The 20,992-nt window shown below is 39.7% G+C and overlaps 1 protein-coding gene across 1 annotated transcript in view; it reads left to right on the top strand.

The window, feature by feature from the left end:
* PLCXD3 (phosphatidylinositol specific phospholipase C X domain containing 3) overlaps positions 1-20,992 on the top strand; it is a 141,319-nt gene that overhangs the window by 76,831 nt on the left and 43,496 nt on the right. Inside the window, exon 2 of the mRNA XM_019748556.3 lies at positions 7,322-8,030. Coding sequence (XP_019604115.1) covers positions 7,322-8,030 — 709 coding nt within the window. The remainder of the gene's footprint in view (positions 1-7,321; positions 8,031-20,992) is intronic.

The raw sequence follows: 20,992 nt of genomic DNA, 5'->3' as shown, positions 1-20,992 counted from the left end.
GTAGGTAGGTAGGTAGACAGATTGATAGATAATCTCCATGATTAATGCTCTGTGTCACCAACACCACTGCAAGAAATAGTGCTTTATAATAAATTTGTACTTGGGGTCGGTGGTTTTGAAATGTTTGTTTGGAATGTAATATATGTGTCTGTTCTTGGGTTTGGGGGACAAAATATCCTGTAGCATTAAGGGGATGCTATTCAGAATTTTCTTAGGTCTGATAGTGGTACCTGTGTTCTAGTTTTTAGAAACCAGCATGTATGTGTGCCCCAGATCTACAGATATTGTTTATTACCTTAGCTTCGCCATGAGGTTGAAAAGCAAGAGGAAAAATGCTGTTCTCTACATATCCAGATCTCAAGTCCCAATTCCAAAACTGGAAGAAGGGAACAGGAGATTGGAAGCAAGACCAGTGGAATAAATAATCCCCATGCCTCAAACACTTCTTTGATAAGAAAAGATCCAGTTATTGGCAAGAAGTGGTGTTTGTGAGGGCATCAGAGAATCAAAGCCTTATATTTCAAGATGTTCTTTCATAGCACAAACATGATTAAGGGTAATGTTGTGTTATTTCAGAGTTTCATTATTTATTAAAGGAAAACCGATAGTGCCAGACATGCAAGAACAAAGCTAAATAGGCTTCAGAGGCCTTCTGGCTCTCAAATCTAAGAAAATGTAATAATTGAATTGTTTATTTGCCATGTTTTATATTTGTTTTCTTCTTAGAGGAAAAAACAAAATAGAGATTTTTCTTTTTCTTTCAGAATAGTAGGTTTTGGTTATTATGGATTTCGTTTTATCTAACCTGCCCCTCCCTTTCCCCAGGCCATTCCTTCTATCTTCCCAGGTAGATAGAGAGCTGCTCCTGTTCTTACAGGTATTCACGGCTGCCCCAACCTCTGGGAACTGCTCCTACAGGGAGGTTCTAGTGGAGAAACCAGGGGAAGAAGGTGGCATTTGAAAGACATCAGCATCTTAAACAACTGACTTCTAAAGACGAGTCGGGAAGACTGGGCCAAGTGTGTGGCACCACATCTCCCTTGCCAACTGGTTTTCCTTTCCTTTAGGATGCATGTTACCTGAAGATGACTGAATCTCCTTTGCTTCTCCTCCAGTGGCTGCTTTTGATGCTCAGTTTTAGGTATATGCCCCAAGGATAAAACTATTGGGGGAAAAGCAGATCGTGGAATAAGCTTTCCTACGCTTGAGGCCCTACAGGTGTCCTCGGTTGAGGGAAGGCTGTGGGGTCCACCTTGATACCAGGAGAACTTGCCCTTGTGGTCATGATGTGGAATGGCACGTGCACAGGAGCAGAGCCTTCCAGAGATGGTGGTCATGGCGCTGCTGCGTCTGGTACAGGAAAGGTAACTCATGGTCCAGGGAATCAAAAAGGGAGAGGACTTTAAAGCACATTTATCTGTCTAAAGCACCCCTGGATGCTGTGGCAATATTCCATTGAGTAATTCTCAGAACTTGTGGCAGCCACAGTGTTTATAACTTTTTGGTTCAATTCCCATTCATTCATTCAGCCAATATTTGGTGAGCACCAACTATGTGCCAGGCAATTTAGCACTCAGAGTTAATAATGCAGAAGAAAAAATTAATAGTGATTTAAAAAGCTAATATTTATTTAGTATTTTCTGTGATCCATGGTCGGTGTTTACCATTTATTTTATTTTACAATCTTTATCTCTAGATAGCATTGTCAGACCTGGTTACAGATGAGGATATTGAGGTTTAGAGAGATGGAAAGCTATTACTTCATACAGAAAATATGTATTGAGCATCTTTTATATACCAATCACTGTACCTTTTTTTGGGGGGTGAGTTATGGTAGTGAGCAAGAAGGATTAGATTCTTATTCTCATGGAATTTAAAATCTAGTAAGGGGAGAGAGACGCTAAGCAAATAAGCAATTCAATAAAATGAAACTTGAAGCTAGTGATATGAAGAAAATAAGGACTGGAAATGGGGAGCATGGAAAACCTAGGAGAGGTGGCCTCGGGGTAGTTGATAAGCAAGAGGATACCAATATCACCTTAATACCTCGCTATTCAAAGTGTGATCCTTGAAACAACAGCATTGATAATACCTGGGAGCTTATTAAAAATGCAGACTCTCATGCCCCATCCCAGACCAACTTAATCAGATTTTAACAAGATCCTCAAACAATCCATATGCACCTTAACACTGAAAAGGTATATACTTAATGGTTGCGTGGGTTTGGGGTTTTATTCTCACTCTTTACATTTGATTAGTAATGATCTCTAGAAGATCATGTGCAGCTCAGGACTGAACTACTCTTTTATCAAAAGGTATCACGTATAGTGTATCATAGCATTTATCCCTCTTCATGATGATGATGGTTTTTCTTACCTATTTCTCCCCATTATGAACTCCACGAGGACAGAGACTAGATGAGTCTTGTATACTGTTTTATTTCCATATCCCTGACCCAATGTATGGCATATAATAGATACTCAGTAAATATCTACCAAATGCTTACTGCTCAAAGCAGGAGGTGAGGCATAAGATCAAGGTATGGATCGAAGGAACCCACTGTCCCTTCCGTTGCTTGATAAGTGCTATTATCTTAATCTCCATAACACCCCACCTCTTCTCATCCACCTACAGATCTCCCATTACAGTGTCTTGCACACAATAGGTGCTTGACTTTTTTAATAAATAAGAGCTAGATAAATCTTGTCCCCACAAAACTTGTGCCACACAGAAGCTTCTGGAGTAGAGATGAAGGTCAATAGATAAAAGGTACCTGTCTATCTAGATGGTTTAAATTTGGCCAGGAAGATTTACTGATCATCTTGAGAACTTATCAGAACAATTCAAAGAAATTTTGGAGGAAAAATCAAGATGTTAGTAAAAATAAGTGTCAAAGCCATAAATTCGGTTGGGTTTCAAACAAATTCAGAAGCAATGCTTCATGCGTGATAGTTTTCAGTTGCTGTAAGTATTTAGAACAGCTTCAGAGCAGAATCGCATCATGCGTTTGTTAGAGATGAATATAGGTGTGAGAAATGTGTGTATGACAAGTAGAGAAGGGGAATTCAGAGTGCATGGTTTCTACCTCTGGAAATTACTTTATCTGCCTGCATGGTTTCCACTAGAGGAGGCTTTCTCAACCTCTTTACTACTGCTGACATTTGGGGCCAGATGATTGATTCTTTGTTGTGAGAGCTATCCCGTGTATTGTAGGATGGTCAGCAGCATCCCTGGCCTCCACCCACTAGATGCCAGTGGCAGCAGCTTCCAGTTGTAACAACACAAACTGGGTCCACATGTCCAATATCCCTGGGTGAAAAGTGCTGCTGGTTAAGTTCCACTGCTCTAGGAAAGCAGCTGGCTCTGTTTCTCCTTCTAATTGCCTGGCAAATACTGCTCATAGACTGATTTTCCTCTTAAATATTTATGTTTGCACATAGATTCTTCCCCTTCCATTTTTGGAAGCTGCCCTCCCCAATGCTGTGTTGCCCGGCTTAGAAGGTTGTGATGTTGTTATCGTCGCTTCATAGCACAGTGTGTACAACCTCAGAGCACAATTCCATTTGACTCCGCTGGGAAGAGTCCAGACAAATGAGATGCCACAGTTGAAAGCGAGAAGGCATAGTTGAGCTGGTTTAGGACTTCTCTATTTCTTGGGGGTCTCTTTTAATTATTTTGCTAGCATCCCTGTGGATAGTCCTTAAAAAGAAATTCATATGAAACAAAGGCTTAATAGCTTCACCAGGGGTGGCAATTGGAGCAGGCTCTCTTTTCTGCTCCTTTACTGGAACACTGCTGCTCTTAAACTTTTCACTGTCAGCTCACCTATTCGTCTAAGGGATGGACCTAGCAAGTTTAAAGAAATTGTGGTGAATATTGAGCTTCTCTACTCCTGGGAGGCATCTATGTAATAGGGCTTATCAAATTTAGCATCTGGTCCTGGATCAAAAAACTTACATAAGGAAACCAACGTCCTTTCCTTCAGCTCACTGTCTCTGAGATCTGCTGAGTGAGAAGGCTTTCCACAATATGAAAGATAGAAAAATTTCCCAAAGAGAAATCACAACATGACTATTTTGATTTTTCCTTTGCAAAAGGATTAATCTCAGTGTTCTGTTAGACATACCAGATTTAATTTAATTGAAAATGTATTTTCTATACGTTTATTATGTCAAGTAAAGTATACATATTAAATGACAAATGTGTAGTTTTTAATTATCTGTTCAATTCTAGAAGTGTTTTGCTTTGTGATACATATTGTGCATTATCTCTTATGACAAAAAGTCTCCTGTATTGATCATGTGCTGGCAGACTGAGGCAAGATTATGTGCCAAGAATAAGGTTTGGTCTTTGTCTCTCAAAAAAAAAAATCCAAATAGCTGATCAGTTTCATCAATGCAGTGAACAAAAATTAATGAGATTAATTGTAGGTTCTCAAGTAAAAACTAAGTAATTAATTTTAAAGGGGTTTTTTGTTTGTTTGTTTGTTTTTTGGTCAGATTGAGCATCATGTATTTATAATTGGAGAGAACTGATTGAGTCCCAAACCAAGTAAAATTGATTTGAGAAGTAATATTGTTTTCATAATCTGTGTATTTTCTGTCCTCCATTACCATTAGAAATCAAGAGTGGATTTATTTTAAATACTATCGTGAACGGGCAGTACAGATCCACTTGCAGAGAGGATAATGTGCTGAGGTTAGAGCCCTATACAATTAGGCCATCAGGTTTGTAGCCTCTCAAAGCCAGGCCCCACACAAAGGGTTGGGGAAGGTCATGGATGTGGCCAAGAAAAAAGAAATGATGCTTACCACTGTCTTGCTGCTGGGCAGGGCTCTCTGGTTTTAAAGACACAGGGCTGGCCAGACATTTCCTCTCAATTATTCAAATGTCACAAAAATATTTCTTTGTTGGCCAACATTAGATTATGTAATTTTCTCCCAAAATGCATAGATAGTGTTTTGTATTGATTGATGATTGGATTCTCCTCTCCAAATACTATTTATATCCAGTGCATCATTCTGTTGTGCACGCACCTCAGAATCACCTAGCTCAGAACAAACATTGGTGGGGTACCCATGCCTTCTCCTTCTGACTGTTAACTTTTATTTTTAACATTATTTTGACCTAAACATATTTTCATTAAATGTCAACAAATAATTTATTCTAAAAACTATAATGTCTTTTTATGGGATTTTCAAAATTGATGAATTTCCTACCCTTCTTTTTTTTTAATTTGCCACATAACCACATGATATACTAGTGAAATTGAAGTCACATTGAAAACAAAGACCCACTCATTTCTGGAAAAAGAAATCTGGTCATATTTAATTCCCTTTCTGTTTGTTTCCAATTATGTCTTCTATTAGATTACAAAAGTAAAGAATTACTTTCATCCACCTTTTTTTCACATGCCTGGAAATTAACTTAAAATAGTTTTTAAAATTTGGTAAATTAACTCTTATTTTGAGTTTATTCATTTATTTATACCTATTTTAATCCCAGATCATTTACTTACAACTCTTCTTAAACTCACCTTTTATTTGTCTAGACGTATTCTCTTTGTATATTCAGCCATAGTACAGATTGTTTAGTTTCTTCATTTATGTTAGCAATTGACTGAACAGCAACTAATGAATCAATATGCAGCAATTTAAAACCCTATTAAAATTTGCCAATGCCAGATCCAAACTGCCAGTTTTGCCTACTTAGAAAGTGCTAATATTTTCTTCCCATACCATCTACTAAAGATAAATAGATCAGACAGTTCCAGATTAAATTAAACATGACATTTCTGTATTCTTGGGTTGCCTTTCATTGTTTGAAAAAAATCTTATAATTTTGAGGAGTTATCTGTGTCAAATCTTAACATTAATGATTTGTAAGTATCAAAGTATTTTCAAAATATTTTCTCTAACAACCTACCATGGTTCCTGAAATCCATACTCATGATTCCTATGGGCCATTTAATGCTAGACATAATATATAGATATACATATAGAGATGTAGATATAGATGGACATATATATGGTATATAGACAAAGGTAAATATTGTGTCACTGAAAAAAATTACTTCAAATAGCTTATCAGACAAAAGCCCTGAGGTGATAGATCATAAACTTAGAGGGGTGTGTGTGTGTGTGTGTGTGTGTGTGTGTGTGTGTGTGTGTTTGAGTTGGAGGAGTGAAAAAACTAGAAAAAGGTGTACCTCATGGGATGTAGATCAGGAGTAGGGCAACAATGTGTGAGGAAGTATGAGGAACAAATGGGATATGATGACATCTGCCCTTTCTAATGCATGAAAAATCCAGGATATGTTAATTTTTATCTATTTAGTAGGTCATGCCCAAGAATTAAAGGAGACTTTAAAAAGTAAAATTAAAACTTGAACTAGTTTTTCTTTATTGGATCCAATAACATTTTAAATGGCACTCTGTATTTACAGGCAAATCATATACATGCTTATCACGATATTTCTGGAGTTTTGATATTTGTTACTGCCAAAAGTAAATAATCAAACAGGTGGTTCTTCTTCTTCCTAAGAACAAATTCTTTTAAATTTAGAAGCCAACTCCAAAAAGAGCTTTTACTGTTGAGAGGAAATAGCTGTGAAGAAAATCGTCTACTGGTTAATTTTTAAATGCTCTCAGTTGCCTTAACTTGCAAGAAAAATTATTTAATGCATAAAAAGTACTTAGCTTCTTCTAAGTTGACAGTTGCCTAAATGCAGGGTCAGGAATGATGTTAAATACGTCAACATTGGACTGTCCTCTTGCCTTATTTAGCCCTTTCTCTATCTTGTTACCTCTTGTTACCAGAATTCCTGAGGTAACAATTCATACACTGAATATCTGCCTGTGAAAAGAGCTTCTTTATTCACTGAAATGAGCTTTCTAGGCTTCAAATCAACCCACAAATGAAGAAAAAGGGCAACATTGTAGACAAAGTATTTGGAAACTTGTGGGTCCCCCTAAATCCTACTTTTTGAATGGTCACTTTTACCACCTGTATTTAAAGCCAATTGTAATGAATACATGAAATTCTTTGTTTATAAAAGAAGAATATGGTCATTTGGATTTAAAAATATTGATCAGAAAGAATTTTTATTATTTTACAATCAATTTGGTCTATTGAAAGGCTCTATGTACTATACTAGGCTATAAAAATGACCCTCCTAAGGCCTGAGAATGCACTAGATAAATATTGCTTAGTATTTCCTTTGGCTCATTTGGGGGACAGATATAGTCATTGCAAGAGGGAAAGAAGGTGGGAAGGACAAAGGACTGAACTATAACCATATTATGCCTTGTTATTTTTCTAGGATCTCATGATTCCTTCAGCTTTTACATTGACGAAGCCTCACCAGTTGGGCCTGAACAGCCAGAAACTGTCCAGAATTTTGTCTCTGTGTTTGGAACTGTGGCCAAAAAGCTGATGCGAAAATGGCTAGCCACTCAAACGATGAACTTTACTGGTCAGCTAGGAGCTGGGATCCGGTATTTTGATCTTCGAATTTCCACCAAGCCCAGAGACCCCGACAATGAACTGTACTTTGCTCATGGTTTGTTCAGTGCCAAAGTCAATGAAGGCCTTGAGGAGATCAATGCCTTCCTCACAGATCACCATAAAGAGGTGGTGTTCTTGGACTTCAACCATTTTTATGGGATGCAGAAATATCACCATGAAAAACTGGTTCAAATGCTGAAAGACATCTATGGAAATAAAATGTGCCCAGCGATTTTTGCCCAGGAAGTTAGTCTAAAGTACCTGTGGGAGAAAGACTATCAAATCCTGGTCTTCTACCACAGTCCAGTGGCTCTGGAAGTGCCCTTCCTCTGGCCTGGGCAGATGATGCCAGCACCCTGGGCCAACACCACAGACCCGGAGAAACTGATTCAGTTTCTTCAGGCGTCCATCACTGAGAGAAGAAAGAAGGGCTCGTTTTTTATATCTCAGGTGGTGCTGACCCCCAAAGCTAGCACTGTGGTCAAAGGGGTGGCCAGTGGCCTCAGAGAAACGATCACAGAAAGGTAAGTGTGATATTTTCCTTAAAGTATCAGGAAAAGGTCATATTTTCCTTAAAATGTCAGGAAAAATGTTCGAATAATGTAACCCAAATTCATAGAGACGGTAAGTGACAGAGCTAAAATTCGCACCCATGTGTATTCGTTTCCTACCGCTGTCATAGCTAAGTACCACAAACTGTGTGGCTTCAAACAAGAGATACTTATTGCCTCTCAGTTCCAGAAACTAGAATTCTAAAATCAAGGTGTCAGCAGGTTTGATTCCTTCTAAGGGCTTTGAGGGAGACTCTTTCCCATGCCTCTCCCCTCGCTTCTTCTAACAGTTGGCATTCCTTGGTGTTCTTTGGCTTGTAGATGCATCACTCAAATCTGCCTCCATTTTCACTTGGCATTTTACCCGTGTCTCTGTCTTCTCTTCTTATAAGGACACTAGTTAAATTGGACGAGGGCCCACTGTAATGCTGCCATCTTAACTCAATTACATCTGCAAACACCCTATTTCTAAATAAGGTCACTCAGGTATGGGGATTAGGACTTCAATATATATTTCTGTAGGACACAGATCAACACACGGCATCATGTATTTTCACTCCATGTCCAGTTCTCTTTTCATAGTGCACCTTTTCATATTTGTGTAGCATTTCATAGGTTACAACGTCCTTTCTCTACATTTGCAGTCTTTTTACATACCTAATTACATTGGATCTAATTACAACTACCCTGGGAAGTAGCTGTTGTCTTACAGATAAGAGTGGAAGTTCAGAGAAGTAATATGTTTTTCCTAAGCCCACTTGGACAAAGAATGATGAAAGAAAGTCTGAAACCTCCTTTTGTCTCAAGCCATATTCTATGCCTTTGCACTATGCCATAAACAAGGGTTAGCCTCCAGAGAGTGGGCATTCCATTGTTCAACCCCAGCCAGGTATGTAGAGTACTGGTTACCTGTGAGGTATAATTTGAGCGATCACCAAAGATCTCTGTGGCTCTTTCCCATGAGGGTGATACACCATGTAGAATTGTATATATTATTTATTCTTTTGACTTAAAGTATTAATACAAACAATGTCTGAAGATAAAACGTAATTTCTATCATAACTTTTAACTTTGATAGTGTGAATTATGGTAAGGGAACAGAAGATGAATGTCTTGCTTGGAGTCAAAGTTGTTTTAGGGAAAGAGAACAAGATGAGGAGAAAAGATTTGCAGGTGAAAATAGTATGTGTTGCCTTATAGCATGGCATGTAGGGTGGAGAGTGGCAGCAGATGAGGCTTGTAGTGGGACAGGAAGACACTGTGAGAAGGCTTTCAGCCAGGCTACAGGGCACATCATCCTGTGAGCAATGGAAAGCTGGAAAATGATATTTAGCAGTAGACTAACTTGCCCATGTCTGCATTTTAGATAGATAACTGGAACAGCATTGAGGCTAGATGGAGTAAAGAGAGTGAGCAGTTAGGAGGTGTTCAGAACTATTTTAGCAAAATAAAGCAAGCTAAACTGAGGGAAGTGAGCAAACAGAATGGGACTATATGCAAACAGCAAAAATTAGGATGATTTGGTGACTATTAAGCTGTGTGGTATGAATGGGAGAAAAGATTTAAGGGTTTCTTCTTGAGAAGTAGCAGGGGTGATAGAGACATTCACAGAAGGAGGAAACAAAGAGATGAGGACTTGGGGAGGAAATTGGGAAGATAACAGTTGGGGTCATAGTAAATTTAAAGTGCTAGTAAATCATTCAAGTATATGTAGCCAACCGATCGTAGGAATACAAACCAACTCATTTGGGGGTTATTGGCATTTCTGGCAGTCAAAGTCACAAGGCATTGGGGTGGAAATATTCCTCCATACAAAATCATAACTTTCTTCTGTTACTCAAATATTAGCTGGGATCACCCATTTCTAAAGATTTAAATAAGAGCCCTAACCCTTCATTGTACACGCTATGCAAGTCTAAGAACTTCCCTAGAATTTCTGCTAACAATATCTACATTTCTTACATCCCTGTGGCATGACCTCTGGCTGCTTCTGTATTACATCATTTTAGGGATTGATTGTCCCGTGGGGCTTGTCCATATTCCACTCTGTATAACTTGAGACATGAAACTTGCTTCTTACTCAATTTCCACATTGGTTTTTAGATTTTACTAAAGATCTGAGTAGACAGGGGAAGTTTTATAATCATAGCAATGCAGATAATTTAAAATTGAATTTTAGACTCACTTGTAGTTACAAATCTTGGAGCCTAGGAGATCTTTCCCTGACCGCATCTATACCACTTTTCACCCCAGCCTCAAGTCCTCTGACTGAGTCCTCTCCTCTACCTTGTTCTCCATGACCTTTCCTCATCTCTTTGCTTCCCCTACCCCTTATTGCCTTGGAGACTCTACTCTCTCCTCTAGATTATTTCACCTCTCTCCTGGCCCTAAGCCTTCATTCAACTCATCCCATCAAGGTATTCAGCAGGATAAGATGGCTTTTTATTTAATAGCACCGCCTTCTAGAAAAGTTAATTGCTCTGGTAAGTAACAACTTCCACGTCTTATATACTTCAAAAGAGTGAGTTATATTATATACACATAAGAATGTATATTTTTCAACTTTACCCCATAGAGCCCCCAGATTTTGAGGAATCCCTGAGGACCCACCAGAGATGGGGAAGAGGCAGGAGGGGCTGGGGATCAGCCAACTCCAATTCTCTCCATTCTCTCTGGAATAAAAGAAGCTTTTCTACATGTTGGGCATGAAAGGAGTCTTCCCTGGCCATTCCATCTTTACTGTCTGTTGTGTAGTTCTATGCTTAGGAAAACACACATTTCCAGATAACATGCCTGCTTTGCATTTGGCCAAGAACCACACCCTGATTTTTACCTGTGTAGGGAATAGCATTTGGGAAGTCAAGAAGAACCTACTCAAGATATTAAAGACGTTCATTTTTCTCTTATGGCATTTCATGCAGTTTAGAACTTTGCAAGTTATAAGTTGAATTCCTTTTTGTTACTTATGTTCTAGTAGAGTATCACTAAAGTAGGATTTGGGCAAAGAAAATCAAATAAGTTAGGAAAGTGCTGAAAAAATTTTATATATTATATCTACGCAGTTCTCCCAAAAGATTAACAATGCGCATTAGCTTATAAAAGGCAATAATAAGTATTTTAGTGACGAATCCTGTTTAAATTTAACTAATACAATGTTTTCTAAGCACTTAAATTTTTTCAGATCATACTTATTAACAGCCCATAAAATTAGTTTTTTAAAACAGTCCTCAGCCATCTGCTCTGATTCAGAACTTTTCACTTGCCTCTGGCTTTTATATCTGCAATAGTAGAGCTGTATCACTGATAAGAGAAAGCGATGTATGGAAAGAAAGAATTTAAAAAGTAGAAATGAAAACCCTGTAGGTACAATCAACTTATTTTTTCTGTAGACTTATACAAAATCTTTGTAAATGGTTTGCAAATATATCTGAACATGGCTGTGATAGCTGTGCTATAAGCATTCTCGAATAGAGTTTCGTCTCAGAAGTACTAGAAAGAACTCTTTTTAAACCAATTACAAAGTTTCTGTCTGAGCATGGGATTAATGTGAAACTCAGAGGTTTTATTCTGTCTCGTTTTCACATATTTCAGCTTTCTGAATGTGGCCTAGAGGAAAAGGTCATTGTCAGCCATTACATAGTGCCTTGCAAAGAGTAAAAGAGTGAAAGAACCCTTGATTCCCCAAGATCACATTACCTCTCTCTCTTCCTCAAGCGAAGAAGCCCACGAAGAAGACTCTTTCATACATTTTCCTCTTGCTATTATACCTAAGCTGCTCATTCCCAAACTCCTATGTTAACACCAAAATAATGTAATGAGACTCACTTTCGCCACTGAAAGAGGAATCAGTAAGCAGTAGGAAGAATTCTCTGAGCCTTAAGTATTTTCAGCTGCAAAATTTGGAATTTGAACTAGATTATCTCCAAGATCCTTTCCAGTCCTTAAATCCTACAATCTAAGATCTCACATTTGATTAGTTCCTCTATAACTTTTTATTATGTCTGATATTTGGGTTATCAAAACTCTGAGCACGTGCATTTAGAAAACAGTGTTTGAAGGCGTGGGTGGCTTTCAAGGAGACTAGATCCAGTCTGGATTTCAATCTGGCCACAGGTTCCAAATACTGCAGATGCGTTTTCTACATTTTAGCAATGCCAAAAGACGCAGATTTTTTTATTTCTTAAAGACCTATTTTTAATTTATTTTTCAAACACCAGCTTTTGCACCTCACCCCCACAGAATTCACACATTCTTAAAAAGAAGGTATGCAGCTTGAGTGAAGTCCTTCCCTACTTTGTTGAAATTTATTAAATGATAGGTCTTTTTCGTTAAAAAAAAAAAAAATGAGTCAAACCACCTGTCAGAGTTTTTAAGGAGCAGTGCATTTTTGCAAGTAAATTGATTTGAATTAATTTAGACAATATTTATATAGGCCAACAATTTAGGTAATGATAACAATAAGCTATTTTAACTGTTCTCTACCTGTTTAATACTATGTTAACTTCTTTATAGGCATTGATTGATTTAATTGTCACAAAACTTCCCCAAACTACATACGATTGTAAAACATCCCATGTTAAAGATGAAGGAGTGGAGTCTTAGAAAAGTCAAGCAACTTATTTAGATAACACAGTTAAGAAAAGGTAGATTCAGTATTTAAATCCAGGTCACTCCATTTTTGTGTTTATTCATAAAACAAACACGTTTGAATACTTTCTCTTTTCTAGACATCACTTTGTGCTTCCATGTGTGATCTCAGACATGGAGTCTTACACCCATTGCCCCATACTCTCTCCCTGCTATCTGTGAGAATCCAGAGGGGACTGGAAATTTGTTTGTAGCTCATTATCTAGATGAAATTGTCAGTCTATTCAAGTGGACTAGGCTCCATTTAGTATGTATCTGTTGAGCAGCCCTAAGTTCTGTGAGCATATTAAAATTAGTAAGACACCGTTGTACCCATCAAGCACCGAGGACATTTTAAAAGACAAGATCATATGTACATGACCTAACTACAAATTAGAAAAACTAGGAGAATTAAAGACCAAAGCCTATGGCAATTTAAAGGAGAGAGATCCTGGAAAGATTTTGGTCAGCTCTGAATACAGGACAGGACTGTGATGGCAGAAGTGGGTGGCAGTGGCTTCCCAGCCTGAGAGAGCAGCAAGAGGTAGAGAATCTTGAGGAAGAGAAGTCAGGGCTGGTGGGAACAGAGTGAAATGTAAAGGAACATGGGAGGTGAGTCAAGGAAAGGCAGAAGGAGAAGATGATGCAGGATGGAAATGTAGTCTGGGGACTCCAAGCTTCCTTAAATAAGTATTAGGGAGTCACTGAAGGGGGCAAATCAAAACTGGACCTCAGGGAATAAAACTGAATGGATTATATAGGTTGAAGAAGAATAGAAGATACTGAAGAAGAGCTCACCAGTCCAAGGTAGAAAACAAAGTAGGCTGTCAGCAAGTGGTTGGGAGGAGAGCAAGATAAAATATGTTGATGTTTCAGCACTACTGACAGTGCTGCCCCTTTGGAGCCCTGGGGACACCATTCATGGCATCACTCTATGTGAATGACACCCCTTGGAGTTGGACAATGTGCAGCGCTGGCCATTTATTCTCATCATTACAGTCATCACCTTGCAGATAAGGCAGACTTTTCAGGACGTGACTGATTTTTAATAAGCACCAATATTACCTGCTGGGGAAAGGGAGAACACCAGTTGTAGAGCCTACATTATGTGCCAGACAATGTGCTACGGGCTTTATATAAACTATATTCATTTAATCCTCCCCACAACCTTACAAGGTAGATATTATTAGGTCCATTAGAGGTGGAAAACCAAGGCTGAAAAATGTCTAGTACCTTGCTCAAATATCCCATGTTCGTTTAACAAAGCCAAGATTATAATTTGGGTCTGCCTGATGCCAAATCCCATGCTTGCTCCTGCAAATTAGGTAAAATTCACATTTCTTAGGCATGGGTGCATGTAATATGTTACCTGTCATATCAGAGGGCAGAGTCAGGTCTAGAGATTTGGGAAAGTAAAGTGTATTGGAGGGCAAGACTGTGAGAAGAGTAGGTCTGAAGTGTGTGTCTTTGCCTCAAGAAAGCAAACCCAGGTAGGATACTAACATGAGGGGCCCCAGAGAAGCACTGCAAAATAGTAGAAAGGAAGAAAACGTAGAGGAAACTGGACTTAACCCTCCTTGCCATGTGCTTACTGCCTATTTAACTGTTTTCCATTTAGTAAGGAAATTGAGGTCACAGGAATGCTAAATGATTGTCAGGTCACAAAACTAACTGGCAGCAAAAATAGGATTAAAATCCAGGTCTTCTGGATTGAAGGCAGAGTTCTGTCCTCCACAGTCCTGGGAGGGATGAGGACAGAGGATGGTTAGGAAGGCCAGGGAGGGTCAGAGAACATCAGGCTGCAGAGACCATCGTGGAATGACGAGCTGGCTGTCTGTCTGCACTGTGCACAGTATAACATGGTGCCTGGAGCCCGGTGTGGAGGGTCAGAGGTCGGGCCTAGAGACGGGATTTTGTGCAGGACGTATATTCCCTGGGCGCTCTCTCTTTCTGCCTCATGAACACAATAGACTCTTTCCATCTAATAGAGACATACTCAGCTCACACCAACACCTCAAACAATATTTCTGCTACCCAATTTACCTTGTCATTGCCTGGACCCAGCACATGTGGGGCTGGTCTCTGGGAAGTTGTTCACCTGTAGTATCCGTCATCTCAGCAGCTAGGAGTGGGGGGGGGGGGGGGTGGCAAGAAAAGCCCACTGAGGGATGAGCTGAAAAGCAGCTACCATATAACATGACTGAGAGAGCACTGATCTCCATGACCCCAGGTCATGCCCCCAAATAGGTCAGCACACCAGAACCCCTGACAGATCAGTCTGTTCAGTAAAAGGGGAAGCTTCCCCCTAGGGTTCCATATGCCTATGGAGAAAGAATATCAAGGAAACTGTGGAAAACCAGCTTTAGAACAATCATTGTTTACAAGATACTTTCACCATAAGATTAATTTCTTCAACATATTTTTGTTGGAGGCCTCTTTTGTTCAACAGGTGTTATTGCCAGTTTGATGTTTAAGACACTGAAGATTAGAAAGGCTAAATAATGTGTTCTGGGGATGCTGTGAGCCAGTGCTGGGATTAATTCAGAATCTAGATTTTTGAACCACTAGAAAGAGGAGTCTGGCTTGTAAATCATAAGGAAACTCCAGAAAGCAACAATTTTCCTAGCCCAGGGCTCAGCACACTGGTTTGTGCTCATGGAGCATTTGCTGAAAAGCAAATTCCCAGGTGCCGCCCCTTAGAAGTTCTAATTAGAAGGAGTCTGTGGTGCATCGTTTTTCATTTATAACAGACAGTTCATGATGTCACTTTGAATAGCATTGCTCGTGTTTACAGACAAGCTGCACCTCAATTACCCCCACCAATTGATGAACTCGGTTTTAAGATCTGGAAAGAGTCAACCCCAAGATAGATCAGTCCCCTCCCCCACCCCTTTTTACTTATTTTTTCTTTTATCTAAGCTATGCCTCCTCCATCCACAGGCCCTGCCAGATTTAAGTTCAAATTTGTGAATTCTGCCACTAAAGTAGAGCTGCCCATCATTGGTTTCCAAACAAGTGGTCCTCAGCCATTCTCTTCGATGCATCTTCTCTCCCATAGCTGCCTCCTAGGATTCTTGTGCTGCAGGAGCAGGCAAAGCCACCTGGGAGGGGTTCTTTGTTCCCCTGAGCCCTAAAGCACATTCCCATGGAAGAAGCCTTAGAAACTTTCAGACTCAGTGTCTTTCACCAAAACCAATAACATTACAGCACTTTGCAACCCAACTGCTTCCCAGGCCTGATTTCAGACAGTAGAAGATTCTGTAACAACTTCCAACCATGAGGCCCTGTGACAGAAGGATGATTTCAGCCTGGGTCGTGGGGGTACGGCAGGAAGGGGGGCTGACTCTAACTCTCTCTGTTTTCAACAACTTTTGACCCAAGAGGTTTAGAAACAGGAGTACACATAAAAGCTCTCTCTCTCCTTCATTCTGATGATGTTGTAAGATGAAAGTGCAGACAAATCCAGGCAGGCACCTTTCATTATCTGGATCAGGAGAGTCAAAGCCTGGAGAGAGTTCCAAGCTGTTGGGAAGTCAGATACCCATTCAGTGCTTGGGGAGTGTGTGTGTGTGTGTGTGTGTGTGTGTGAGAGAGAGAGAGAGAGAGAGAGAGAGAGAGAGAGAGAGAGAGAGAGAGAGAGAGAGACATACTTTTCTGAAAAGCATGGATAGAGGTTCACCCACGTTAGTGACTCTCTGAGTCTCGGTTTTCTTATGTGGAATTGCTGGGCACATTGAGTTAGTCTGAAAAGGAGCTAGCTTAGCCTGTAGCTGGCACTCACAGAAAGCAGAGAGGAGGAGGCTTGATGGGCAGGGGTTTGGGGGTGGGGGGCAGAGGAAATACAGACAGGAGTATGCAGGAAGCAGGGATGTTTATTCAATCAGGTCATGGCACCGTGGTTTGGGGGCTTAGCCAGCAAATGAGGGAAGAGGGAGGCTTGTTTGGGATTGGAAATGAACCATAACCTGAGTTGTCAGTAGATGATGAGCAAGTAAGAGGCATCTGAGTTAAGAAGTAAAATGGACCAGATCTGGACAGCTCGGGCCACCACTTCTCGTTTTTGCCCTCTGCAGGCAGGGCGCCCAAAGTGGAGCTCGAGGCCATTTAGCTGAAAACTCATCCAAGGAGGAACAGCTCCACTCTAGAGAGAACTTTTTATTTTAAACTGGGGGGAGAGAGGGTATAAGTGTTCTGTGACGGCCGAATCAGGCACAGAGTTCAACACACTGCGTTTATTACTTGTGGCAGCGAGGGAGAACACAGACCTTGGAGAGCCGTGAGAAAGCCCAGTGAGCGGGTGTTAGAAAGGACCTCTTCTTATAGAATTGGGGTTTAGGTTGGGGGACTTGGGGGAAGGCTAAGAAAGCAGAGTTCTCTCTAAATTGGCTGCTGTCAGAAAGCAAGGACAGTTCCACAACTGGGTCTCTGAACAAGACCTATCTGTAGGGTTGGAGGGAGCACAAACTGTGATTGGTAAGGAAGTTGCAGTCACTCATTTTAGTCTAGAGAGGAGAATGTATGGCTGTCTTGTGGGTGATCTTTTTGTGTGTGTGCTTAGAGAAAATTACAGAGTATCCTTTTGTTTTTCTTACTTCCCATGATCTCCAGTAACCTCAGAGGTTAGTATTTGGGGAGGTTGTTTATTTCCAACAGGAGAGCAACATGGCCTAGTTGTGAGTGTCAGGTCAGCTTCCAAATATCAGGGGTTGCCTTTTAATTTCTTTTACCCCTTTTCAGTGCTATGTGAAGGAAGAAATATCATTTATTTCCATTTGATTTGAAAGCCTCTGGTGTGAATTAGGCTTTCCATGTTATTTTCTTTGTTGTTCTTTTTCTCATTGAAACAATTGAGGCTGTGTCTATGCAGAAACGCAGACCATTTTGATAATGAGGCAAATCAAAGAGCTGGTGATACTCTAGCCCAGGGCTTATCTACTTAAAATGCGAACTCTTCAAATTGAGCCATATTGAGAATCAGCTTGACGTTTTTCCTCTGTGATCTTAAGTTTCTGCCTATCTCACTGGGCAGGGGTTGGAATTGATTGACAAGTATAAGGAATCTCAGGTGGTAGAGGAGGAAGGGGTTGAGGGTGGAAAAAAAAAAAAAAACACGTGAGAACACAGCATTTTGTAAAGGGAATTGCTGAGTCTCTAATATTTGTGAACATCTCAACTTCCTTCCTGATTTCACACCTCATTCAGGGCACAAAGAAGCAGAAGAGGATGTGGCCAATGGTCATATTTTCAACTGAATTCTTTTCTTGCCCTTTTTGTCAGGGGAGGCATATTTTTCTTGGCCTTATTTGAACGGGCGCCCCTGAATGCTTGTTTGTGTTGGGTGTACTTGGTAGACACAGCTTTGGGTGACTGATGTATTGATTACCAACGGTGATCCTGATAAGTATAAATGCTTATTTAAGTGAGTTGATATAAGCCAAATCCTCTCTGTCAAACAATAAAAGGCCTAGGAGTTGCTTTAAGTGTGCCCCACCTAACAAAACTGGAACATAAATCTCCAGTAACTAACACCATTCTAGGCGATTACATTTCAACTTTAATGTATTACATTAAAGTTGATAAAATGTTTTCTTCCATAATATTTTCAATATAACAACAACAACAAAGAAAGCTGGAAACATGAAATTTTCTCAAGCTATCTGCCCTTGGAGGATGTCAGGAGAAAATACTACATACATCTCCTGTAGACACTACTATTTGCCTTCATTCTATAGAGCACAAATCTGCTGTCTCTTTTGCTCAATATGTCTGGGATTGTAGCTTCTTGCTAATTAACTTAAAGTACTAAAAATAATTAGACAAGAATAGCTAGAGACTTGCTTGTCATAATTGATTTTTACTTGCAGAAATCACAAATATAGCTTGAATTTTTGCTTTAAAATATTCTTTCCTTCCTCCCCCTCATCACTTATTTTCCTGTGGCCTCGGCTGTTAAAAGAAGCTTACGAGTTGTTTCTGGAGCTGTGACATCCTATCTTGAAGGAGTGGTATGTGGCCGTGAGACTGTAATGTGTGATTTCATTAACGAATGCTAAAAGCACAGGCTGCCCTTTGGAAATGGATGTGAGGTTTGGCCAGTATAAAACTGAGCAGATTCACCATGTAGCTGCTGCTTATCTGCATACAAAACAGAAAAGCTGTTATCAATATGATTTAGCTCAGGTTCGAAAGTGAACCAGTCATGAAAATAACACAATAATGTTATCAAAAGTTACTCATGAAAATACATCTTACAGATTTTTTTGGTTCATTTTTGAAGAGTTTAGTTTATATTGTCTGTTTCTACAAACAAAATACTTGTAGTAAGCAGCTTATAATAAATAGATTGTAGGGAAATTTGGTTGAGTGCATAGTTGCATCTAAGTTCAATCTGTTAACAGAGACCATCTGTGGATGTGGTGGGGAGGCATGCTGGATCTATTGCTAAAGAAAATAGGCTGGGAACTTAGTTTTATTCTGGTCTCAGTGTTACATTTACTGGTTAGCAGATAAAGGGGTGTTTAATGAACTTGATGCATTGTTATTCACAAGCAGACTTGCATTTCTACATGGTTTTATGTTACTGAAGGGGAATTTCACACCTTTGTATTAACACACAACTCATTGCCACTGTGTGCTGACACTTCACCCATGTGTTCAAGCAGCCCCGGGACAGGATATGGCCAAGGATTCTTGTATCTGTTAAAGACTGAGGTTCCTTAACGCCATGAACCATGAACGGGGATGTTTTGTTGTCTCCATGACACGGGCTGTGTATATAAAGGCTTGTGATGATCCACCATTCCCTGCTCGAACTGCCACCAGGTGGCCAACTTTAAATCGCAAGTGCATGCGTGTGTGTGTGTGTGTGTGTGTGTGTGTGTGTGTGTGTGTGTGTGTGTTGAAAGGAGTGGGAGAGCAGTAATGAAAATTAACTAGAAACCTAGTTTTCTCTCAACACCTGGGAGGGCACATTGTTTTGCTCTTCCTCATGAAGGAAAGAAGAGTGTCACCTGCAGTTGCCCTTATCTTCCAGTTGAGGAGCTGAAACACCCAATGAGGTACTTTCTCACCTAGTTTCATGATTGTCCTGGAACATAAATTTACATTCTTTTAGCTTTCTCTAGATCTCATATTTTCTTTAGTGTTTTTCTTGAGGCCTCATTCTTTGGCTGCTGTAGTTGTGAAAGTTTTTTTTTTCTTCCCCAACATTGCATGACTTACCTCTGTGATCTTTGGGGGCTTTTGTCCTTCTATATATAACTCTTGATAAAAATTCAGACAGAACTTAGATACGGTGGGGTGGAGAGTGGAAGAAAGGAATATAACCCACTTGGTGACTAGGATGTTATTTATATTAATAATTTAGAGAATTTTAATTTCTCTTCATCTAAGTGGACCAAAGCAGTTTTTCCCAGGGTCCCAGCATAAGAATCCATCCATTATTGAGTGAGCCAGTGCCTCAATGATAAGAACATATGAAGACCGTGCTGTGGACTTAAGAGTGGGGACAGGAGAAGCATAGTGTAGTGTCTTATGAAATCTTGCCTCCTGATTCTGGTCCTTGGGTTATAGGGCTATCTCCTTGGAATGTGAGCTTTGTACAAGAGACAATTAGAGATTACAAGACAGAGATTACAAGGGAGTAGTATCATTTTGACTTGTGGATTTCATGTGCCATAGGGGCTCAAAAGAAGGAAAGATGACAAAAGTGACTTTTCTAATATCTCAGGACAACAATCCACTGACCTTTCCTGCCATTTACCTTTCCTCAAACCACTGTAACATTAGGCTCAAATATCAAGAGCATGTCTATTTTCTCTTCTTAAATGTAGTGTACTTTTGGTAATTGTCCAATCATTGACCATTGAAAATGGTAAAAAGCATCGTTTCTAAGGTAGGAAATTGTGCTTGGTTTTGGGAACATTTCCAGTCAATAGGTTCAGACTAGGCCAACAAGTGAGAGTTCCATGGAGGTTTGAAAGACCAGCCACAGACACTCAACACTTTGTATGCTTGTTGGTGTTACGTAATGACAGCTGTTTATGGGGTGGAGGAGAAGCAAAACTATTATGTGAAAGGGTTCTCTTTTGACTTCAAAATTCAGCAAGTCCCCTGGGAAAACTTGATAACTACATGTTACATATTTTATTTTAAAAATTTGAGGTGGGAAAAAAGCTTTTAGGCTTGACATTGTGTCCTAAACAGTGTATATGTCTGTTCCTCTATTATCAAAAGTACGTATCAAAGGAAGTACATCGCTTCATTTATTAACTTCATTTGATGACAAGGGAGCCACCTTGGGGACTTCT

Source organism: Rhinolophus sinicus, chromosome 3, assembly GCF_057876585.1.
Source record: "Rhinolophus sinicus isolate RSI-liver-muscle chromosome 3, RSI-T2T, whole genome shotgun sequence".
Taxonomy (NCBI): Eukaryota; Metazoa; Chordata; class Mammalia; order Chiroptera; family Rhinolophidae; genus Rhinolophus; species Rhinolophus sinicus.
This window is presented reverse-complemented; position numbering and strand designations above follow the sequence as displayed.